At 38.7% G+C, this 26,011-nt stretch overlaps 1 protein-coding gene across 1 annotated transcript in view; it reads right to left on the reverse strand.

Moving 5' to 3' along the window:
• Positions 1 to 12,415: 12,415 nt before the first annotated feature.
• Positions 12,416 to 26,011, reverse strand: part of GUCY1B1 (guanylate cyclase 1 soluble subunit beta 1) — a 42,454-nt gene continuing 28,858 nt past the window's right edge. Inside the window, exons 6-13 of the mRNA XM_023752981.1 lie at positions 25,249 to 25,479; positions 23,701 to 23,817; positions 22,250 to 22,383; positions 19,914 to 20,111; positions 17,379 to 17,616; positions 15,448 to 15,602; positions 14,974 to 15,100; positions 12,416 to 13,605 (exon numbers count right to left, since the gene is read on the reverse strand). Of these exons, the coding sequence (XP_023608749.1) occupies positions 13,582 to 13,605; positions 14,974 to 15,100; positions 15,448 to 15,602; positions 17,379 to 17,616; positions 19,914 to 20,111; positions 22,250 to 22,383; positions 23,701 to 23,817; positions 25,249 to 25,479 (1,224 nt within the window). The 3' untranslated portion in view covers positions 12,416 to 13,581. The remainder of the gene's footprint in view (positions 13,606 to 14,973; positions 15,101 to 15,447; positions 15,603 to 17,378; positions 17,617 to 19,913; positions 20,112 to 22,249; positions 22,384 to 23,700; positions 23,818 to 25,248; positions 25,480 to 26,011) is intronic.

Consider the following 26,011-nt stretch of genomic DNA (forward strand, 5'->3'; position numbering starts at 1 on the left):
TATATAGTACATTTAAAGAGATGTACATTTTTAAAAGGAGTTTTGTAATTTTTATGATAGTGTTGCTAACACTATTTTTTAAAAGAACTCTTTTTTTAAAAGGCTTTTACATGTTAATAACTGCAAAGAGCTGTATTAAAGAATTTCAAATCTTAAAAGTTCATAAATTGGAATGAACTTTTGGTAAACTCACAGAGAAGGGCATGTTGTACGGTAGGAACATTTCCTCCCACTAAGTTCTGGGACATTCTGTTAAGCATAAATCAAATCAAGTTATAATTGTTCATGTGTACACAAGTGTGCAAAATCTCCAGTAGTCATCTTTTGCATAATTCTTTTTTAGTTAATGCTTTTCTAATATTCCTGTCAAGTGCAAACAAAATAGGTTGGGTTGCCAGAGAAAGAACAACCTTTAACAAAAATACAAATGAAAAGGAGAAATGGAATGTGGGAGGTTACTGAATGATGAGTTAAATCTTTATAAAGATTCTTAGCATTGTCAAAAGATAATAAGGGCTGCTTAAAGCTTCATAATTGCCTCTTACGCAGAATTTGCAAAAGAATTGTCAAGTGAAAATGCAAGGTCCTTTATCATCTCAAAACATTAAGTTTCTAATGTTAATAACATTTAAAAAGGGCTAATTTCTTTTCCTTAAATATTTTCCTAAAAATCCCTGAGAATTCATTTTCCTTTATTATGCTTCTTAATCACCATCTATATATGTGCAAGGTATTTAAGTTCAGAAGAAATGCTTTATTCTAAACTATACATTATAAATTTGTTATATCACAAATCAGCCAGCTAGATACCAGAGGCCTTAACAAGCCAATTAATTAGGAGCCATTTATTGTGCACAGGTTCAGCGCAGATTACCTCTGTCAAATTCTGAACACCCAAAGGAGGAAGCATTCTCTTTTTATATTTTTTTAGGTCCCTGTATAAGTTATTTTTACAGACAATTTGTAACCTTGAGTACATATCATATATAACAAACACCTGTAACCTTGAGTATATATCATATTTATACAGACACCTGTAACCTTGAGTATCATATCTATACAGGCACCTGGCATCAATATCAGTGTATCAGTTAGATGGCTAGCTTGCAAGGTCAGACAATTAAGTTTATCTTTTCTATTCAAGCAAAAATAACAAAGTTATTTTACAGTCTAAAAATAACAGAGTTGACCTACAGAATAAGAGACTGTCTAAGAATAACAGAGTAGTTCAAACAGCAGTTTCAAACAGCAGTTTTCCAAAGGAGGGAATACTATGCTTCATTCCCCACTGGTTTTATGTAAATGAGTCAAATCATTGACTCTTGTGGGTCACTGTTGGGTAGGAGGTCATACTGGCTCCTGAGGACCATAAGCTTGATGGAATTAATTCTCTGTTAAATAAAGTTAATAAACCAGTTTATAAGACAGTGGCCCAGAATGAGGGCCAGGAGTACATGCAAGAGAGTCTCAGCTTTAGTGGGTCTGATGAAGAGTCCTGGATTCTCTATTCTGCCAGTGCTGCCTTAATCCGGGTGTGATGAAGCCACATCGGGATCCCGTCGACCTTGACTGCCATGGGGGTGGTCAAGATGCCGGTGTGTGGTCCTCTCCAGGTAGGAGTCAGTCCTCGGGTGGTAAATTTCTTTACCCAAACAGAGCATTTACCCAATGCTCTTTATTGGCTTCAAGAGTTCAAGTGTTGGAAGGGATGGACCGGATCAGAAGTTGGTACAGGCAGAGAGTCTCGGACGTGCTTCTGGAATGCTCTGTGAGTGGACTGTAAAGCCTGTAGCAACTTGAGTAAAGGTTGGTTATGGATTTCAGCTTTTCTAGATTAGGTTCCCATATAAGCTGGTGAGGTGGGTAGGTCAGGGTCTGGAAGAGTCACTAGAATCTGTAAAGGCCCCACTGGTTTTAGGGCAGCCTCCTGGGCTGCTTTATCTACAGCCTAGTTTCCTCTTGCTTCTGGGGAGTCCCCTTCTCTCTCATAGGTAGAGGTGGAAAGACTTGGTTACATTTGGTAGCACTAGTTGGTCCATCATCCTTGCTCTGCTCATGTCTGTCTTACTGCCTAATATATTACCTCAAGGATCCTGGCTCTGAATTCTTTCAGGGAAAATGGACGTCAGTGGGCTCCTCTGACTACTTCCGTGCTGAAGGAGGACGGAGTTTTCTTTCAGAGCCAAGAGATCCTTGCTGTCTGTCAGAGGGACGGTGAGGCCTGGGCACCGAAGGAGGTGTGCTTGTGACCTGGTGGAGACAAACTGCCTTATAAAAATTAGTATTATTGAGCAATTAGAACAGCAAGAGTTATAACAAATGGTTTGGTGGAAGGGAAAGAAAACATTCCAGTTTTAATAACTTCTATTGAAATAGAACTTTTTTCCTTAAAATTATTCCTCTGTTTATTAAAAGAGCTAAATCAAGACTAATTTATCTATTGCATTCAATTTGGCCTGATTGTTTGCATAAATATAATAAGAATGGTAACTGACCACCTTTGCCGGAATTTCATGATTGAATCTTAATGTGCCCCATAGGGCCAGGAAGCCAAGCCATCCAGCTGCCGTCAGGCCTGCCTGCAGTATCTGCTGAGTTAGGTGAATCCCTCACCTGCAGCGACTCCACTTGGGCCCGCGCCCTAGGCTTCAAGGCCTATTTCAGTAGCCCTCCTACTCCTTGCTGCCTAGAGTGCATGGGGGCCCCACAGGGATGCAGAGGTGCCCTTATTGCTCCCCTTCTACTCTGACCAACCGCTATTGATGGTAGGGGATGGGCTTGACACTCCAGTGCCAGCCATTTTCAGGGTCACCAAGCAGGATACCAGGCTTTCTTTATTGGCTTCAAGTGTTCAGAGTTCAGACAGGGCTCTTTAAAACATGACACTCCAGTCAAAGTTTTCAGTTAATAAAACCACTATTGAAAACTGGTCTTATTGAATTTATGCAAAGAAATGTATTGCCATGATTTATTAAAAAATTGCCAAATTTCGGAGGAATTATATAAGGAGAAAAATATACTGACCTGCTTTAAGATTTTCTGACTTTCCTTGCCAGTCCTTTCTATGGATTCTTCAGAGTAGTATTTTTCTAAATGTATTATAATCAAATAGTAACTGCTTTTAAATGACAAGAAGAAATTTAAAATGTGTCTATACTCAAATAGGTAGTCACAGCTGTCCCTGTAGTAGGGTTCCCCCTACTTGACTTGTCCTTAAACTATATATGGTCTCTGGGAGGGGTGACATGCTCTCTCAGAATGGATTAAGGGAGTAGTTCTTCCACATGAGCTTTATCCCTTTGCAGGGTCTCACATGTCACAGGACCTCACAGGGTCTGTAATTCCTGTAACAGAGGGCTGGTACTCACCATTTCCTTCTGCTCTATACAGGCCTCCCCCACTTTTCTAAAGTTGAGGTTTGTGCCACCCCTGACATGGTGGGCATGGTCACACAGGCCTGCAAGGCAGTATACAGGCTGCCAACTATCTCTCAATAGAAACTAAAACCTGATGGGTATTTTTCTTTGCCTATTTGGGCACCAGCCCTTTTGGCAACTGCATTCAAATCTGCAAGAGAATTAAAGGTTAATATAACATATTTATATAATGAAGCCCAATATTGGCACTGTGGCCACTTCAGGCAGCCAAAGTTTCTGCTACCAAACATGACACATGGTAGGGCTATACAAACATTTTAGAGAGGTGACTAAAGTCCATTTTGACCTTCCCACACAAAGTAAAACTGTCTTTGTCTCTCTGGAGTCATGTCCACAAAGACGCAGGCATCATCTAAGTCTATTATACAGTTTTCTGCAGGCCACTGTTAGGGCTGTGCGTGGCAGCCGGTTCTTCTTTCTAGCCACAAACACAGTCTGTCTAATTTCCCTAAAATGTATTCTGGTAAGGGGGGAAAGTTGTTTTACTTTACATAGGCAGCTTAACCCCTCTACAATTGGGCTTGGACCTCTGCCTAGCACACTGCGGTCTATAAGTTCAATATGTAGCCTCTGGTCCTTCTAACCCAACAGGGTCTCGGCTAGTCCCTCAGTCAGACTCCTCCTCTCTAGGAGCTTCTGAAAGTCCTGAAGGCTCTCCAGTCCATGGAGAGTACCTTCCCTTTACCCTCTCCTGTTAACCCTGTTTATCAGTTACAGGGCATTGCCATCCCTGTCTTTCAACACTGTTTGGTTTCTATTGGCGAGCCAAACATAGCCAGGGCTGCAGGGATAAACAAGTTTGCACATAGCAAAGTGCTCCGGTGATGGCTTGGGCATCAGGCCCTTGCCTTCCCACCTGTCCTCTTTCCTGGCAGAGACTATGGCCTCCTCTGCAGGCTCCTTTGCCGGAATGTGGCATCTAGCCCCCCTTAACCAGGTATCTTGGCCCACCTCTTGGTCTAAGAGGTTAACTCTCTTTATTTCTCCAGGAGAGTTCAAATCCCTGAGCCCTCCAACTCAAAGGAGTGTCTTTTCTCCAGTTAATTCCTTGCAGTATCAGAAGCTGCTGCTGAAGTCTTAACCCTTTCAGTACATTTGCAAACAGGGAGCTTTCACTAGCTCTATTTGCTGCTTTCACAGATCTGGGGCTCACTGCTCTATTCCTGGGACTGCTGGAAGGCTAGTAGCAGTCACTGGCTTCTGGTTTAATTGCTGTAGCCAGCAAGCAGTAAAACGCTCATTATTCACTGGGCAGCAGCTGGGCAGCTCCAGTGTCAGGTAAATATCTGCTGCCCCCAGCTTGTCATTGTTGCTGCTGTTTGGCTCTGGGTGTCTGACCTCCCCTCCTGCTCACTATTCTGACCCCCCCTGACCTACCCGCTCTTACTCTACCAGTGATGACAAACCTATGACATGCGTGTCAGAGGTGACACACAAACTAATTTTTTTGGTTGATTTTTCTTTGTTAAATGGCATTTAAATATATAAAATAAATATCAAAATTATAAATCTTTGTTTTACTATGGTTTCAAATATCAAAAAATTTCTATATGTGACATGGCACCAGAGTTAAGTTAGGGTTTTTCAAAATGCTGACACGCCGAGCTCAAAAGGTTCGCCATCACTGCTAGGCAAAAGTTTCTGCTGGGATTGCCTGGCTGCAGCTTAGATATTTGGCCTCTCTACCTTCTTTTGCCTGCTCATGCTTCTCTGGCGAAGGTCTCTGCCAAGCCTTCTGCTCCCCGCTGCTCTTTGGGGATCTGGTTCCAAGTCCTCAAGGGGTGGGGAGTCAACACAATCTCCTGACAGGGCACTTACCCCTAAAGTCCTGTCCTGACACCTAGTGTTTGGAGCACTGGCTCCTGCTGGGACCCGCACATCTTCTAGATCAGCTGTTCTCAACCTGTGGGTTGCAGTAGGTTTTTAAATTGTAGCCAATCAATAGTTTCCTCACTCTGAAAGTCTCTCTTGAGCTCCTGTCGGTAGAACCACGTCCTGTATGGTGCTGCCTGATTGGAATGGATTTTCACTCAAATAAACTCTTAAAATGTTTATCGTATAACATTAGCCTGAATCGAGATGTGCCTCAGGTATAAAACATGCACTGGATTTCAAAGTCTTGGGATGATATAAAGAATGTAAAATGAGCCCAGCTGGCATGGCTAGGTGGTTAACCATCAACCTATGAACTAGGAGGTCAGCCGATCAATGATTCTCTCTCATCATTGATGTTTCTATCTCTCTCTCCCTCTCCCTTCCTCTCTGAAATCAATAAAAATATATTTTAAAAAGAAGAATGTAAAATGATTCAGTAATAGTTTTTATGTGGATCACATGTTGAAATTACAGTATTTTAGATACATTAGGTTAAATAAAACATATTGTTAAAATCAGTTTCACCTGTTTCTACTTTTTAAAGAGTTGGCTACTAGATACTTTTAAATTTAAAGATTTAGATCACACGTGACTTGCATTTATTTCTGACATTATATGTCTATTCAACCATGCTGATAGATTATCCTTGCAATTTTCTAAATAAACTTTTAACACATTGCTTTGGAGGAAAGCATAGTTATCCTAATGCATCAAAGAATTACAAACACCCCATTACTTAATATCCTATTCTATGCTTAAAACTGAGGATACAATGTCATTAAACAAATGTGTTTCATAAACATTTTTCCACCCACAAACGGACACCCTGCAAAAGGATTTGGACTCTCGACACACTTAACTCCAAATCTTTCCTGCTGCTGATTCTCTCAGTTATTAGCTTGTTTTGACAGCCCACTAGGCTTTCTTGTCAGTTCATAAATTGGATTTCTACCTACTTCCTGAGACTGATGATACTTCCTTCAAGCCCTGCCTTCCCTTTGTCTCAGGTTCCACAATATGAACCCCTGACTCCTCATGGACCAACCTACTCACTTACATTTAGAGTCTCAACTGCCCAGGAACAGAAGAATCAGTAGCTGTCTTAGCCCGTGCCTTACACTGTAATGATTTTTACACATGAACAACCAAAATCCCTTTGGTTATATTCTTTGTACTAATGCACTCGAGACCCGTGTGCACTCACAATATCAGATTTGGGTGCTGTGGTTGCCCAACTTTATGATTGCATTATATTCGTGGGTGTATATAAATTATATTGAAGGTTGTTTATGTCATGTCATGCAGAAAAACACAAAAGAGAAGGTATTTATGGAGGTGTTCTAATTTATTTTTAAGTTGTTATAATAATTTCCCCAGCTTTATTGAGGTATAAATGACAAACAAAAATTGCATATTTTAAGGTGTGCAATGTGATGTTTTGACATATGTATACATTGCAAAATGATTACCACACTCAAACTAATTAATATATCTATCACTTTACATAGTTACCTTTTCTATGTGGGTAATGAGAACACTTAAGATCTATCCTCTTAGCAAATTTCATGTGTATAACACATCGCTATCATTAACTAAAGTCATCTTGCTGTACATTAGCTCTCAAGATCTCATTCATCTTATAACTGAAAGTTTATACCCTTTGACTGACATCTTCCCATTTCCTACAGCCCTGATAACCACCTTCTAATTTCTGTTTCTATGAGTTCAACTGTCTTGGATTCTACACGTGAGATCATTCAGTATTTGTCTTTCTGATCTGACTTATTTCAATTAATATAATGCCCTCAAAGTCCACCTGTGTTGTTGCAAGTAACAGGATTTTCTTCTTTTTAAAAACCGACTAATATCCTGTTATATATTTGTATCACATTTTCATCTATGGACATTTAAATTGTTTCCATGTCTTAACTATGGATTTCTTTTTTTAAGGGTGATGTTTTGTAAGTTAATCAAAAATAGGCAATAAATTATATTAGTACTAATTTAAAAATTATCTCTGTAATACTCACTGACACTTCCTGTCTTTCATTTTAAGAGGTTATATTCTATTTAAAGCATGGCTACTTAAAATAGAGGCACATTTTCTCTCCTTATTGTTAGAGAATCAAGAACACAACTCTTTATTAAGGAATTTAAACTTAGGACACATAATTAAATAAATATTACAGGACCAATTTTTAACAGAAACACATACATTAACACTCTTATACACTAATCTGGATTAGTCATTGTGATTTTAGCTTAGAGTCAAAAGTCTTCACCAGGTGCTTGCCCCACCCAGATTTCTTTCCTCGAAGTTAGTTTTAAAATCCCTCACTTCAAGGGTGGGCAACCCCTGGCACGCGTGCCAAACATGGCACGCCAGTAACTTTTGCTGGCATTCGGAACCCTCTCTTATAATCTTCCATTTACAATTTTTTTCTTAATATCGACTTTTTTATTTTTCAGATAAATTCAGTGTAGGTGCATCTCAGATAAATAAATAATTTTACATAACAAGTTATCTTAAAGACCATAGACATGGATTGACAAGAGAGGGGAAGAGCAATTTCTATGCCTCTGCCTTAACTCTCCCTGCCTTCCTAGATCCGACCAGTGTTTTGGTTTCATCCACATATGCTTGTGAATCTTTGTTCTCATTGATGAATTTTGTTAAGTCTCATAATAGGAGTAGCCTGACGGATGAAAGTAGTAGCTCGTGCATATCTATGAAGGTCACGAAATATAAACCTGATGTAAAATCTCTGTCATCAGTGATGCAGCAGCAAAGGTCCCATGATAATATCAAACGGAGTCATAAAGTTTTCTATTGGACTATCAGTGTACATGTATACATTAAAAAATAAATGTATTTTTCATCATCATATACTGTGTTTTTGTCGCTCGAATGAATTTTATTATTTCTTCAAGGTTCTTCACATATGTACACCTTAAGAGATATCAAGTAGGCATAACATGTTCTCAAAAGATTAGGGTTGGCACGCAGAAGAATTTTGAGTCAGAGATTTTGCTGGTTTGGGCACGCACTCACAAAAAGTTTGCCCACCCCTGCCTCACTTGATCTACTCATTATTACTGGACTATTAGAGAGAGAGAATGGTTAAGAGTTTAGGTTGTCTTTCTAAGTATTCTCAAAAAGGCCAGGCCAAAGTCATAGCATCACTTCACTGGAATTTTTACCAAAAAATGATGGAATTTTGAAGCAAGAATTAAGTTTAGGTAACCTCTTGTCCAGCTCCTTTTATACAGATTAAGAAACTGAATCTCAAGAAGGTAAATGACTTGTCAGGACTGTGGGGCTGGCTTTGCCAGAACTCGACTCAGGTCCTTGACTCTCTGTCCAGTGTTTTTTTGTTTTGGTTTGGTTTATTAATGCAAAATGAGGGGTTCTTCAATTTTCTCCTTGTAAACAAACAGTACTCTCCTATTTGTATTGTATAGCTTCTAACATGAACTACATAAAACTTAGTTTGCCTACAATCATTCTGTCCAAATAGTTTTTATTACAAAGTGCCCATTTTAACAAGTGTACATCGCTTCCTAAGATTTTAGAAGAAATATTTGGGTGAAATTTTGAACTAGGTATGTGTGAATGAATTTCATGGTACACAAATGGACAAAATAGGGTAGAGATAATTATTTTTATGGCATTCTTTTGAATCTGGGGGCCGGTGGAAGAGATGGATTCAAGGTTGCACACAAGAAGTGCCGGTCAGTTGGGAACAGAGGTGGTGAAATACACTTCTAGGAGACATCCTGTTCTTTCTCTGTTCTTTCCCTAACAGCACTCTCTGCTGCCCTCCAGAGGTTCTATGAGTCGTTAGTGAGGGCTGCAGAAAGGGAAACATACTTAGGAGTAAGCAGATAAGTAATGATTTTTCCCTACAAATTCTGCACCCATTTACAATGTGGGCTTTCCCCCACACACACCACCAAACACCAGCTGGGGTTCCTACAGGGATTCCTACAATTCAACTCAATTTTGACACTATCTTCTAAGATAGCAAGTTTCAACCTTTTTCATCTCATGGAACACATAAACTGATTCCTAAAATTCTGCAGCACACCCAAAATATACATGTTTTGCCGATCTGACAAAAAGGGGAATAATTTTTATTCATTCACACTGGATGGCTATTGTTGTGTTGGCTGTTGTCATTTATTTGACAATCTAAAGGAAAAGAGGTTTAGTGTTGGCTGCCTCCTGCACACCCCACACAGGGGATTGAGCCCACAACTCAGGCATGTGCCCTGACTGGAAATTGAACGGTGGCTTTCTTGCATGTTTTAAAAATTCTTGCGGCACACTGGTTGAAAATCAGTGTTCTAGGAGATAGTATCAGATTCCACAGTTGAAGAGCTCAGTCCTAGAAAACTGCCCCCACTTCAGGGGCCAATTGCAAGTCTAGGTCATCTTCTGTGCTTCTGACCCACCTGCTACAAGTCTAACATTCCCACAACACCCACTTTTGGCTTGATTAATGTGCTACAATGGCACACAAGCTCAGAGAAATAGTTTACTTACTTAAAAGCCTATTAACTCAAGAACAGCGAGATGGGAGAGATGCATGGTGCAAGATGTGGGGAAAGGGTGCAGAGCCTCTGTGCCCCACCTCTGCAGGCACCACTCTCTCTGCATCCTCACTGGACACCAATCTGGAAGCTCTCCAACTTGGTCTTTTTGGGCTTTTATGAATGTACTAGAGGCCCGGTGCACAAAATTTGTGCACGGGGTGCGGGGTTGGTCCCTCAGCCTGGCCTGCACCCTCTTGCAGTCTGGAAGCCCTTGGGGGATGTCTGACTGCCGGCTTAGGCCCACTCCCCCCCACCCTGGGTAAGTGGTGCTCCCTCTGTGGGAGTGCACTGACCACCAGGGGGCTGCTCCTACATTGAGCTTCTGCCCCCTGGTGGTCAGTGTGCATCATAGCGACTGGTTGTTCTGCCTTTTGGTCAATTTGCGTATTAGCCTTTTATTATATAGGATCATTGCACATATATGATTGATTAGATCACTGGCCATTGGTAATGGTTTTAGCCTCCAACCTCTCTCCCCTCCCTGGAGGTCAGAGGCAGGGGTTGGGAGGACTGAAAGTTCCAACCTTCTAAACACAAGAGTGGCTCCACTGGAAACCAGCCCCCATTCTTAGGTGCATTCCAAAAGTTATCATTATTATAACAAAATAAATCTTTGTCATTTTCATCACTTAGGAAATTCCAGGGGCTTTAGAAACTTGTGTCAGAAAATGGGACAGGAAGGAAGACCAAATATATTATAATTTATTACAAGTGACAATATCACAATATAAAATGTTCAGAAAAGGCAAATTCTTAGGGACAGAAAGTATATTAGTGGTGTCAGGGGCTGAGGGAAGTGGTTAATTTGGAGTGACTGGTAATGTGTATAGGATGTCATTTTAAGATAATGCAAATATTCTGTAATTAGGTGGTTGTACAACCCTGTGAATATACTAAAACCATTGAATTGGACACCTTAAAAAAGTGATTTTGATAGTATCTGAACTGTATCTCAGAAATTTTTGAATACAGCAGACTACAGAAAGCTAGAAAACGAAATTGTCAGAATACAGTGAATTTTTAATAATTATAAAATCTAGTGGCAGGTGTATGGTTGTACCCTGTGCCATTCCTTTAACTTTTCTTTATGTTTTCAAATATTCACACACAAAAATGTTTGGGAAAGAATTTCACAGAAACAATAAAAAGAGAATAATACTTTTTTTAAAAAGCCTGCATGCAGTAGTTATTGGGGCCAATGAAACAGACTGATTGGTATTCACTAAACTTTGGAATTAGGAAGATGGCCTCATGCAAAGCAAACTTGATGCATAGAATACATCTGCAAATGAGAGTTACACAGGAAACTAGAGACACTGCGTGTAGGCCATGTGGACCAAAGAGCATCCAGTTTAAGAAAACGTCTTAACAAGAGTTTATTTGAGCCAAAATGACCACAATTGCTGGGAAGCAAAATCTCAAGGAACTGGGAAAACACTCGGAGAATGGACATTTGCAACTTATTTTATACATTAGAATCAAAGGAGGAGATTTAGGAGGGATACATGAAATCCATTGGTGGTAGATTAGGGAGGCAGGAGAAAGCAGAGCAAAGTAATCACTGGGGTTGGATAAAAAGTAAAATGGAGAGACAAATACTTCTTTCACATGGTGGGTACAGGATACTTAACTGAACATTTACAGCACATGGGGGTGGTATTCGAGGAACAGGGTAACAATGAGGGGTTCTGTGGCCTCTTGCTCTGGTGAGGTGGGTGTGCCCCGAGGATCAGGGAAAGATTACTCTGACATTTCAAAGGTATGTTATCTCAGATGCAAAAACACAGTATATAGGTTCACTTAGATAAAGACAGACCTTTGTCAAAGAAGCTACAGGCCTAAGACGTGACTACCCTCCATGCCCTGCCTTTAGTTAGGAATTTTTATGTTCAGACCATCCTATGTGGTTAATTTCAGTCTCTGAGTTTATGAGGCCTGCCATGCCTTCCCTGAGCTTGTCAGGTTTAGTATGTGGCCCCTTATTTATCCACATCTACGAAGAGATGCAGGTCCTTACTTCCATGGCACTAATTCGTCTTTAAACTAGAGCACCATAAAATCCAACTGGCCTCCCTATCTTCTTCTATTCTCACCCCACCCTGTCCTCCCTCTCCTCTCTCCTTCTCTATGTAGTCTTTTCTTTCTCTTGAGGATGTTTTATCACTACGAATATTACATATTTTTTATCATTTGTATATGTGTCTTTCATTCCTAAAAGACTGTGAGCACTTCAAGAGCTGCCGTCATTGCATATTAATCTGTATATTCCTTCCCTCCTCCATCCCCCTTGCCAGAGCTAGTCTTGTTTCTGTTATTTTGTCAGTTCTAAAGAAAATCGCATTTTAGAATATGCCTATCTAAGAGGAGCATTAAACTTTATAACAGCAATGAGTCTAAATTGATTTTACATTTCTAATAGATAAAATCATAAACTGTATGTACAAAAATAGCATTAATAGAATGACAACATTCATATCATGTTTGTTGATGTAAAAACTGATGAGAGACAAGTGGAAAAAATAATTTATTGCAGATTCTTTTACACATTAACATGGAACTCTATACATATATCGATGTGTTGATATGAAATACTAAATTTAAAGACGAACATTTTTACACAAAAGTAGTTGCACTATATTTTGTAAAGATAGATATTAATAAATTATGGAGACATTTAAGAACAGGCCAATTATTCCAATAGGAATGCATTCTACGTTGCAATTAAACTGAGTTATCTGAACATGATGCCCTAGATATAATCACATCCTTCTGAACTAAGAAAAAGACGTTCATTTCTGAGAATAAAAGGCCAGGAATGGCTCTGATTGACAGAGTGTCCCAGTTGTAGTCTTGGAAGTGGTTAGAGTCCTGAACCTGTATCCCAAGCTAATGTAATAGCTCACGGGGGAAGAGTGCAGTTTTCTGTGACCACTGTGTGTAGTTAATGAGATTTAATACAAGGGCTACATTACAAACAATAGCATTTTACAGGAATTACAATTGCCACATGATTTGAATGAGCAACCAAATATTTTAACAACAGACACGTGTGTTCTATATTTCTGAAGGGAAATCGACACACTTCAAAATAGTCCCTATTTTCTTAGCATGATATACTAATCCTTACTTTGGGAGTCTGAAAATAAATCATTTTTTTCTCCCTAAAACTTACAATCCACTCCTTTAGAAAATGATTCCTATAATGCTATACACCATCATGATATAAAGTTTGTTATGTGTTATAGTCATTAAAATATACATATACATATATATGAAGCATGAGACAGATTTGGTCAACCATGATCTGTATACACAAGGCCAAATACTGTTCAGTTTCATTTAACTAAATTCAACAAATATGTATTGGGTGTCTACTACTTACAAATTACCATGTTGAGTAATGCTTGTAGTAGATTTTAAGACACATGAAGCACATATCATCCACATCTAAAGCTGAACTTTGGATATTGTATTAAACCTTGAAAAGAATCCAAAGCAGAGCTAAAGTTGAGTAATGAGTAGTGAAAGATATACCTAAGAGATAGGCTTGGGATCACTGAAAAAGACAAAACAAGAATTTGTATCCATAAATAACAACTGCTCCTAGGCTTGCCAGATGTTAGGGGATAACCAACCGGAACCTAATCCCAGTCTTCCTCCCGCAGTCCAAGATTCAGTTATCATCCTGGTTTGTTTCCTTGAGAAGGGGAAGACACAAGGGATTCATTTTCAGTGACGATAAAGCTGACAGTACCCCTCAAAAATAGTTTTCTATAAGAGTGGGACCTGCATTCCTGTCTACCGTTTTTCTAAGGCATTCATTCCCACCATAACTCTGGGGGAAAGAGGGCCACCCAACTACAGGACCAACACTCAAGGTACAGTGAAACGTATCAGAAAACATCAGTAAGCATGCCAACCACAGAAGTAAATTATTTAAAGTAAAAACAGCTGAAAGAGGATAAAGATAAATATTTTAAAACTCGGCATTCCATTCCTTTCAGGACTTGTTATACTCTGAAAGCATTTTCAGGGGATGTATACATACAGGAAAAGAAATGTAATCAAGTGGTCTCACCCCCTCTACAGAACCAATACATCAATAGGGAAACAGAGTGTTCAACTAGTTTCTGATGCCGCACACTGCGAGTGGGAAAGGCTGGGTTTGGCCTGCATGTGTGCCAGCTCACTGGCAGTCATGGGATTTCAGCTCGGAGGCCAATGTTCTGAGGTCCGCTCCAGCACATGGGTTCTGGCGGGAGGACAACCACAGCGCTAGCATGAACCTAAAGCTTCCCTACAAAATCATTTACATTCTGGAAAATTATAAATCACTCTTCTCTGTAGGGAAAACACCCAAGGGAACCAGAATTGCCAAAGATTCCCCAAATACTTACAGGGAGATCCTTGGCCCTTAGAATGATCTAAAACCTCATGGCTGCCCAGTTGGTGTTGCTCAGTGGTGAGCATTGACCTATGAACCAAGAGGTCACTGTTCGATTCCCCGTCAGGGCACATGCCCAGGTTGCAGTCTCCATCCCCAGTGGGGGGCTTTCAGGAGGCAGCCGATCAATGATTCTCTCTCATCTTTGATGTTTCTCTCTCTTTCCCTCTCCCTTCTTCTCTGAGTTGAGGAAACAAGGCCAGGGGATTCCCCTCACAGCCCACTCACCTCAGTTGTGTTTGAGCCAGATGACAGAGCAGGAAAAAAAATCAGGGCTTCTCCATCCAGTGATTTTTGGTTTTAATTTCAAAAGCCAGCAACCACAAAGTATCCCTTAAGAAGTATAGGGTATCCTCAAAAATGTACACACAGATTTTGAATAATTATAAAGGCAGTGTTTATTAAAATACACTTCATTTTCAAAATTGAGCTATCAGCTGTTAAAGTGTGTACACATTTTGGGGGGACATCCCGTATTTATTTGTCTAACTGGCTCATTGACAGTGCAGTACTTTAGCTGCTTTACTTAAAAGTTCAATTCCGGAAACAAGAATTCTTTTCAAATGAAACATTTTTATAAGCTATCTTGAAAAAAAATAATTAGGCTCTGCTTTGTCATACCTCTGTCCCTGTATTTTTTCTGGATAGAAACCAAACTTGCATTGGTTCTTTCTTGCCCTTCATGGACACTGGGCCTCTGTGCTCCAAGAGGAACTGTGGGTCTGAATTTTCTGGTGTCATAAGACATCTGAAAGACAGCGGACAGAGAGTAGGGAGAGAATTAGGAAATACGGGTGCATGGAGAGAGAGCGTGGCATGCACCAAAGCTATAGAGACAGCAAGGACCACACACTAAAATTGTGCTTAAAGGTAGTTCAAGTTTTTAGGAGCAATGATCATATCAGAAATTTCTGAGATGATATGAAAACATTTAAAGTGAGAATCATGATGCAGTCTTCTCAAATACAAATAAACAACCCTAAGAGTGAAGGTGATAACTGCTTAAAGGTAAAAAAAATTCACTCAGAAAGTTAAAACACATGCAAACAGACATTTTCCTTTCAAATCAGTACATACCAAGATGTGTTCTCTTACCTGTATGTATATTCAGACACATTTATTTTTCCTTTTTCTCCGGTGGTTTCTGTTCTGCTTGTGAGGTTGACAGTATTTCCAAAAAGACAGTAGCGAGGCATCCTCTGCCCTATGACCCCTGTGACCACCTCGCCAGTGTGTATCCCTATTGTTATCTGCGGGAATCAAAGCTTTGCTTCAGTAACTTTAATCACTAACACACTAATATTTATTTTGTGTTACGGAATAATGTAGAGTCACTGTACAAAAATCATAAGAATTCCCTAGAAGAACTCCAAGTGTATTACAGACAAAAATAAAAACCCTCACAAAATCTGTCTCCAAGAGAAACATTCCCTTTCTAAAGACTTAAGATTTTGAAGATGTGACTCTGGCATCTTAAGAGACACAAGAAAGAGATTTTAAGAAAAATGAAAACAAACAAACAAACAAAAAACAGAAGGGACAGGAAGTTTTATTTCATTCTCATAACTGTCAGTACATGGGGTAGACTAAGTAATTTCCGATATGTGGAGAGCCCCAGTAAGAGGTGTGCAGGAAGCAGCTGATCGATGTTTCTCTCTCATCGATGTTTCTAACTCTCTATCCCTCTCTCTTCCTCTCTGTAAAAAATCAATAAAATATATTTTAAAAAAAAAGAAAAAAGAAAAATGAAAACAAACAAACAGTACATGGGGTAGACTAAGTAATTTCAGATATGTGGAGAGATTTGCCATCTCTGTGAAAAAATGTAATACAATGGATTCTTTAAAATATTTCAGTCTTTGCTGTGAAGATACCCATCCTTGTACATAATTTGTGACTGATCAAGAACATGAATTGCTTGTCTAACAGTCTCCACCTAACACAGCACAGACAGTTAGATGTTTATGGGGTAGCATAAATATGACCGCTTCATTTGCTATCCTTATACAAAAAATTACTTGTCCAAGGCTATCAGTAACTTTAAACTCTCCTCCCACTTAGTTCTGTAAAAACTTTAACAACAACAACCTGAAACTTTGTCATTATTTGAAATGTACACACATGGCATTTGAGGTCTTTGATTCCAGGCAGGTGTAGACACAGCATTATTTTTCCTCTTGTTAAGTCCTGATTTTGCACCTCAGATACCCTTATAATTCAGTAAAACAATGTATTGCCTTATTCCCTCTCCCCCACAAACATACCCAAGCAGTGAGAGTTTAACAGCACAAGAGCCACTGCCTGAAGTTCAATGATTTATCCTGGTCCTTAACCATTTATTTTTATGATTTGCTCACCAAGTGTTACACTAAAGCTCAGAAAACGACTATAAAATAAATAGTTCTCATGGCACTTATATGACTCCAGATGCCTGTGGATGGTTTAGTTAACATTCTTTCCTTTACAAAGCAATATTCCACTGACTTCATTTTTCCAATATTATCATTGCTTCTCATTGAAACCAAGGGCAGAAATGCCGCATGAATGTTTATCTTCAGGTTGGTGCTGTCTAAACTTCCAGCACACTTCTCATGCTCCAGGACTTCTTTCCCGTATAAAACATTTATACATTTCAGCAAAAATGTCTCGTCCAGAGCACGAAAGCGAATGCTACGTTTATATCCCGTGTGCTCAGATTTGTTCAGTCAGTGCAAAAAAGCTGCTGAAGATTACGTTTTAACTAGGGAATCATCTGCTCCATGCATTGTGGTTACAAGAAAGAGAATGCTTTATAGCAAGCATGTCAAACTTGTGGCCTGCTGGCCACATGCCTTGTTTATTTGGCCCGTGTTAGCCTTTGAGTTTGACATGCCTGCTTTATAGCAAGAGGTGATTACTTAAGGTAATGATCAGTATGGGACACATGGAGGTTTCCTATCTACGGAGGCTACACTCAGAGAACAGAATGGAGTGCCCCTAGAGGGCAGGGTCTGACAGCACTGCATCGCCATAGGGTCAGGACTTGCCTTATACACAAATGGATTTTTCCGGGAATCAGTCAGTGTGTCAAATCTGGTGTAGAGGTCATTGAGGAGGTTGACAATCTTCATGGCCCCTTCCCCAGAGGCATGCTTGCTACAGAACGCGTTGAAGCCCACGATGCCACTGAAGAGGATGGTCACGTTGTCATATCGTTTAGCAGGCACGGGACGCTTGTGTCTCAGCTCATTGGCAACAGATTGAGGAAGGACGGAGTACAGCAACCTGTTCGGTGGGATCAGGAAAAAGCCGTAGTGAGGAATGCTGGGACTGGGTTTAGTGCTTCTATTGACCATTTCATAGAACATTGATATCATTTGCTCTGTAAAAGGCCTGGCTTCTTATAGGGAAACCTCTACAGCTAGCATCAAATGTTAGCTGTTTTTATGTCAAAACAAGACATACAGACAGTATAAATCATTTGTTTGATTTGAATTACATACAATTCCCCAAGGCCAAACCAACGCAAACCAAATCAAAATAAGCCAAACAAACACCAGACCAAACAAAGAAAAGTCAGTTTTCATTTCTAGTCCTGTGTTCTGACTCTGCTGTTAGGATAGTCACCATATGGAAGTTGTCACTACCAGCCCTGAAAACACGGCATGACTAGCACACCAGGAGCATGCTTATCTCTCCGGAATGAGAAACTGATTTCAATTGTTGTAAAGCAATATTGACAGGAGCATCCCTCACTCTTCTGTGGAAGAAACTGGCAATACAGGTGGACCTTGGTCTAGACAAGAAAATATTTTGTTTCTCTACCAATACTGAGACTGCGACAATGGCCTCCGGGACCCTGCTGAGGGGACAAGTGTGGTAAACACAACAGGAGAAGGATGATCTCTGATGAATTTATAGGGAAAGAAACAGAAAGCAGGGAGACTGAGGACTCTGGGCATGAGGGCTCAGAGGGAAAAATGAAGCCTCCTTCCTTGTTCTTCTCTGTAGTCAGAGGGCATAACATGCGACATTGAATGTACAACATGGAGCTGAGCTCACATTATTTTTCCTAGCTTTAGTGGAATTTCCCGTCTTTCATTTTTAACTTTCAAACAGAGAAAATTTCATAAACTATTTTAAAGCTATATTTGAATATTAAATGTGAACAGTAGGACTACTTGGCTTTAAAGAAAAGAAACAGTAAAAGGGTTTATAATTAAATCACCTAGAGAAACAAATGTCTATAAAAAATAAAAACACTAAACCTGGGTGTTTTTCTAATATAACAGCCAGAGCAGAATACTAACTTGACTTTGAATCTTTGTCCTAAGGACTGTCTTACGTGCTCCACAAAATTTGATGTTTTTCATGGATAAAGTTGTACCACAGACCAATAAAACATACAGTTTGAGTTGTTTTTCAAGCAGTGGAAGGAACATGAACCGTCTGTCCCATATATTTTCTGAATTTTTCAAAATACATGAATAGATTAAGGGGTTCGGTTTAGGACTGTGAGGAATGTTAAGTGGTCTCAAAAAATAAATAAATAAATAAATAAACACAGCTTTCACCTGCATTATACAAGGGCCAAGACAATGCATTAAGAAGCTGTGGAAAAATACAAGCATTAAATGGCATTCTCTGTTTCATCCATGCTATGAATAAATAGCTAACTGATGTTTTTATGTGTGGGCACAGCATCCATCCGTGGGCAACTACACATTTATCAATGCAAAAAAAAGCATAGAAAGTGATGTTGTTACCAAGATTCTAAGTGCTCAGGTAGAGTAAAAGCTCATATGGAAGTAAGACAGAAGAGTTCAATTCTCCAACAAGATATCTTCCTGTTATATAAACATTAAAAATGTACATACAAGGCCCTGGGTAAATTATCTTATGAACATCAGTGACTTAGTGCTTTTCACTATTATATGCAAGCAAGGCCAAGTAGTATGCCTGATGTGCATTTAAGTGAATTACTGAAAATGAACTACTACTTTAATGCTACTTGCCCAAAATTTCATAATTTCATCTACCATTCATAGAAAAATAATTATAGCCTTATACTTCCATTTTTTGATAATGTTTGCCTTTACAAATATAATTGTTGTCATTACAGAGGACATTACAATCTGTCAGATTCATATCAGCCAATTCCTAAAATAATTCAGTCCAAGGAAAGAAATCTTTTAAAATATAATGGCCAACTCTAAGTTCTGTGTGCAGTGTAACCCTCAGAACTTGGCCAGCCGTTGGCACCCAGAGGATGCTCAAAATATATTTCTTGTCTAAAGGAAAGAATGAATGATAGCTGGATTTCAAACATCTGAATTATTATAATGATTTTCAGAGAGATGTATTGGCATTTATTCTTTCAGCTTGATTTGTAAAAATAGAAGACATATTCCCACCACCATTGAGACTGATTTATTTCTGTATGCATCATTTCATTTTAAGTGATATGGGAGAGTTTATCTACTACTCTGGAGCTATCATGGCTCTCATGCCTTTCTGACTATTGATCTTCACTGTAGTAGAGTCACTGTATACCTAGCAGTCGTGCAAGGTTTCAGGCTTACGTGTCTGTCTTTTTCTTTTCATCTTCCAGTGCTCTTAACGTGAGCTGCAGTCTGTCTGTCAGAATTTCCAGCTCCTGGGTCAGTTTGTATTCCTCTCTGAATTGTTCTCCCAAAAGAACGAGGTCCCGCGTGGCATCGTGCAGAGGGATGTCACTGAGATACAGGCCTCTCCTCGTCAAATCGTCCAGATTCATCACACTGTTATACAGAGAAATGAGGCACCATCATTCCAGCTCACCCACATGACAACACCAATGTTGATTACTGTCAGGGAGCATACTCCTGCCCTCTCCTAACATTCTAAAGCTTCTCGGGTTGAAGAAAAGAAAAGGAGAATCATTATTCATTCTTCTAGAGATTTCAAAATCTACCAAAGAGCAGTGAACTTAAAATGCATTTTTGCCAAATTGTACTTTTAATGCTATTAGCCTACATTGAAAGATAACGTAGACAATCGCCCTATGCAACCTGCTCAAGTATTTAACACAAGGCTGTGATTCATTATCACATTTTCTCTCATTATCAAGAGATGAAAAAAAATGATCCTTACTCTCTTTAACAGGGATATGTGTGCTTCTTCTGAGAAACTTGTTCGTTTCTTCCTATAGATTCTGTGACTCCTGTGACTGGTTGCTTTTTCCTTTCAGACATGATGATTAAAAGTTTACAACCAGATTTATGACCCATCTTCTACAAGTATTCTATGTATTTACTAGAGGCCCGATGCACGAAATTCATGCAAGGGGCTTGGCCTCCACCACCAAGGCTTCATCCGGAAGGACGTCCGGTCTAATTAGCATATTACATTTGTATTATTATAGATGACTTTCTGACATATATTTTTATATGCTATTCTTACTTCTGATTCTAATTTCTTATCTACTCTTATTTTCTTTGACTAATGTTTCTCATTTATTTGAATCAGTATATTAATTGCTGAATTTTATGCATCTTTGCAACTTAAGTCATTTTTAGAAACAACATAATATTTATTGATTCAGTGTAGACCTGGTAAATAAGAAGTAGCTTTTTAAAAAATGTTCTTAAAAAAATTAATCTTTGGTTAAAATGTCTTAGGGTTTTATTATTGGTATGAATTCTTTAAATGTAAAGTAATTACTTTGGGACATTTACAATAATAGTTTCTCTAAGATGACATAATTGAGATTTTCCTGAAAAATTATGGATTGCTAAAATGCCCCCCTGGAATACATTTTCAGCAGAAATGTCCATATTCCAAAGCAAAAATTAGCATGCCAACATAGAGATATAAAATGACCAAAACATTTACTAATGAAGCACATGGTCTCTTTAGATTTTTGTTATAATGGATATGTAAGTAAAACTCACTTGCAGAAATAGATCTTTCTGGAAAGAGGCCAGATAATCTGCTAACTGGTATAGGACTGCCCATGAGCAGAGAAAAAAAATATTATATGCTTAAAATAAAAATGAATGGTTATGGCCCTTGCTGGATTGGCTCAGTGGATAGAGTGTCAGCCTGCAGACTGAAAGGTCCCAGGTTCGATTCCAGTCAAGGGCACATACTCATGTTGTGGGCTCAATCCCCAGTAAGGGGCATGCAGGAGGCAGCCGATCAATGATTCTCTCATCATTGATGTTTCTCTCTCTCCCTCTCCTTTCTTCTCTGAAATCAATAAAAATGTATTTTAAAAAGATGAATGGTCATGAATGTTCAGACTAAGTTAAAAACAATCAAATTATGTCTCATTTTTAAAAAAAATTATTTATTATTTTGTCAAACTATCAAGATTTTTTCTAAATTTCAACTAATTCTCTTGAAATTATTTTAGAAGTAAAATTGCTCTTAGTTGATCTCTTTCTCAAAATTCAATGTGAGTGTGTCTTTCTTCACACAGGGACTGGTACCACATAACAATATGCATGTGTGTCACTATGTAACTAATTTCTGCATATGATAGTTAAGAAATAGACTCCAAATTTTCTGCTCTGTTTCCATAGAAACCTTTATCACCATGAATAGAAACTGTTCCTATTGAGAAGCTCTCGACTACTAAAGCTCTACTTGGAAAGAAGCAGAAGAAATAAACCAATATTGATGGCAGATAAATATATAATTAGACCAATGCAAGTTGTTAATAAAAAATAAAGTTTATGTTCCCTAGTTTTGTCTTTTTTAAATCTGTTTTTATTGATAATTTTAGAGAGAGAGGAAGGAAAAGGGACAGAGGTACACTATAAAATCGACTTACACTTCAGAATATGTAGACATGATTGAATAAAATGCTATTGAAATCCTTTGTTACCTAAGGATGGGTTCTTATATGCATTATAATTAATCTAAAAAGCATTACCTTGGTGAGCACAGGAAAAGTATGCTGTCTGCTTCAGGTAAGTAGATCATTTGACCCTTGAGACGTAAGCAGCTGATCTCAGTCCCAGTCAGTTCATCTTCACATTCTAATTTCTCTACATCCAACAATCCTTCCTGGAAAAGGCAAGACATAAACATTACCTAGTGCCTTTCTCCCTACCTAACAATTCAGCAAAAGGAAGGACACATAAACCTCATTTCCCACCAAACCCTAAGGGAGAATAAGTGTACCAATTAGTACAAGAGCGGAATTTCAGGTTGTAAGTATAGTGGTTCCCTTACAAACACTGCAAAAAAAGCGAATTAATTCTCTCTGAGCACAGAAAGCCAGTAGGTATACTACTGTTCACATATTTATTTAAAGCTCCCATGATTATTTCTTATTTTCCAGTATGGCTACAATATAATACCCTGTCTTAAAAAAAACACACGCATTATGCTAAGTGAAATAAGCCAGTCAGTGAAAGAAAAATACCACATGATCTCACTCATTTATGGTTAATTATAAACTGATGAACAAAAATAGATACAGAGGCAGAGAAGCATCGAACAGACTGTCAAAGGACAGCGGGAAGGCTGGGAAGGGTTCGGAGGCGGGGGGAGGTAAGAGATCAACGGAAGGACTTGTATGCATGCATATAAGCATAACCAATGGACACAAGACACTGGGGGGGCGGGGTGAGGGTATGTGCTGGGTGGTAGGGGAGGCTGGGGAAGGTCAATTGGGAAAAAAAGGAGACATATGTACTACTATTTGTAATACTTTAAACAATAAAAAATAAAAATAAAATAAAAAATAAAACACACACACAAAAACAAGCTCACCACTCCTCACCCCTGCATTCACAGAGCAACTGGGAATAATTCCAAATACATAAAGTATGTGTGCATAAGACCTTTGGGAAGGCTGTAAGAAGGATGAAGTGTGTACTTCAGGATACCTTTGCTCTATCAATCCCAAAGACAGAAACTGTGAGATCTGGGTACTACCTAAATTATCAACTGAATGAATATTTTATCACTCCTATTTCCATCACAAAAATGGAACCAATAATAACAGACACTTGAAGGAAGTGGGTAAAGTTAAAAAAAAATCTTTATCAGTTCTTCTGACTCCTAAAATAGGACATCGCAGCTATACCAGGGCTAAAAGATGTTGGTTTAATATGTGAAGCGGGGTTGTCCCAGAGAGGCATTCTCAACACTTACTTTTGTCAATTCTGACCAGGTGACAGAGTCTCATTGCTCCTCCAGAAAATAAAAAATCAACAGTGTCGCCTTTGAAATAAGACTCCTTTTGAGGTTTGCATCTGATCTGGCTATACCTCCACCAACTTCTAGAATGGCATAGTAGCTTCTTTCCCCCCAGAACACTTCTAGTATGTAACTCACCCTTCTTACTCACATTTAATAAAACAATATCTTGCTTACCTTGCTTCTCAATACGAAAACCGTATTGATGTGTGAAAGGATCCCATGGAAACTAATGTCAATATGAGGACGGACCAGAGAGAAGACAGACAAAAGGCTGCAAGTGCCAGGCTGGAGCTAAAATGTAGATAAAAAGAAAAAGAACACCTATTTAAAACAATGTTTATTTTATATTATTAGATTAATCAGCTCAATTGTATATAAGCACAGAAATATATTATTTTGTAGGAAAGTTACCTCAACTATGGACTCATATCTTGACCTATGCAACTCGGTGATTAAATGGACATCAAATAGTTCCATGAACACAAAACCTAATATGGATTCAGATGACCAATATTCAAAAATAATCTCACAGAAATAAGAGAAGTATTTTCAACGGAGAATGGAAATTTCTCTTTGAAAATGTAGCATGACCTATTAAATGCCAATGGCTTAAAATGAAATTGAAATATCAAGACCCTCATCAAACACAGTTTATCAAGAGATGGTTAATAATAATAATAATAGGAAGCAGTTACTGATTGCTTATAAAGGACAAGGGCAGAGAGAGGCCAAGTAACACACCCCAGCTAATAATGAGGGAGAGCCAGAGCCAGCATTAAAAGCCCAGGCTTTTGGATTTATAGGTTTATGCCTGATCCCATTTGGGCTAATCCTGGACTATCAAGTCTCTTTAATTACAAGTAAAAATTATTTCTGGATACATGTCATGTACAACTCCAAAAGTTGGTAGGGTAGAAAGGAAGGCTTTTACAACTGGGTCAGAATAATGTCAATCAAACGCAGATTCTCATCATGGCCTCCACTGTTGTCCTTTGACGCTTTTTCTACCCAGTCCCCTGATAAGCTCTGTCGTTTTTAGTGTTTTTTTAAAATTCTCTTCTTTTCCCTGAACATGTCAAAGGTTGATTTTGAAAGCTATTTTCAGATAGTAGATATCCAATGAATATTCATTCAATGAATAAATAAGTGAAAGTTGATTGTTACTAGAAAGTTATGTTATCTCATTTTTAAAAAGTATAGCATTCCCACTTGCCGTCTTTATTTTTTTAATCCTCGTGTACGGATATTTTCTCCACTGATTTTTAGAAAGAGTAGAAGGGAGGGAGGAAAGGAGAGAGAGAGAAAGAGAGAGAGAGAGAGAAACATTCATGTGAGAGAGATACTTCACTTGGTTGCCTCCCACACATGCCCTGACTGGGGTGGGGATGAACTTGCAACCCAGGTACGAGCCCTTGACCAGAAATCAAACCCGAGACCTTTCAACCTTCAGCCCACGGGCTGACGCTCTAACCACTTAGCAAAACCAGCCAGGGCAGCACTTGCCCTGCTTTTAACAGAAAAAGAAAAGAAAAAACCTGTTGTAGAAAAGGTAGCATTATGTTTAAATATACTATGCTCACATTTAAACAATTTAGGTAATATACGATGTGCTGCACACCACGTAATACACAGTAAAAAGGTAAATAGAGGAATGTCCACATGTCACAATAGCACCTTTATGGCCTTTTGTCTCAGTCCCCAATGAAGTGGGATGTGGTTTACCTGGGGAAGCACTCTGTATATGGCATTGCCACACTGAGTGACCACTAGGTCCCGGTCAAATATTATGTGGAAAGGAAAAGCTTTGCAGAAGGTGTAGGGGCTGATGCGTGAGTCCTGGGTACCATTTTCTTCAAATCTGTCAAGATCTTCATAAAAATCCTCTTCTTTAGACTCTTTTTCTTCAATTAAAAATTGAGTATGATCACATTCTTCATTTCTTTGCTGAATAACCTGGATGTCAAAGGGGAAAATGGTCTTAATTGTCTGCATTTCAATTTACTTAAAAAGGCCTAAGTACCTAAGAAACTGGTTTTGAGAATTGCATTTAGAGGGTTAATTTTAAAAATTTAATGTGTGCAAATGCTACACATGCCTAAAATAGAAAACACTGTCTGGACATTTATTTATGAAATTAGAAGACTGAATAATTATTCACAGTAAAATTGTGAATGTGTTATCAGTCCCCTAGTAGCCTGTACAGACTCTGGTAGAATTGGAGAAAAAGCAATCTCTTATCCTGGTGTGCGTAGTCTCTAAGCCCAGCACACTACTATAATGAATGACCTACAAACTATACAAGCAGTATTATTTAACATGTTAAAAATAATATTTGCAGACAAAAATAAAATAATAGAAGCACATATCTAAAAATACATGAAATGTCATTCTTTTACCCATCAATTGGCAAGTATATAAAATTACTATACCAAGTTGGTTAGGATACATTAAAAAATAAGGCTGAAATAGGGTGTTCTTCTCCCCA

This window comes from Myotis lucifugus, unplaced genomic scaffold, assembly GCF_000147115.1.
Source record: "Myotis lucifugus unplaced genomic scaffold, Myoluc2.0 scaffold_1, whole genome shotgun sequence".
Taxonomy (NCBI): domain Eukaryota; kingdom Metazoa; phylum Chordata; class Mammalia; order Chiroptera; family Vespertilionidae; genus Myotis; species Myotis lucifugus.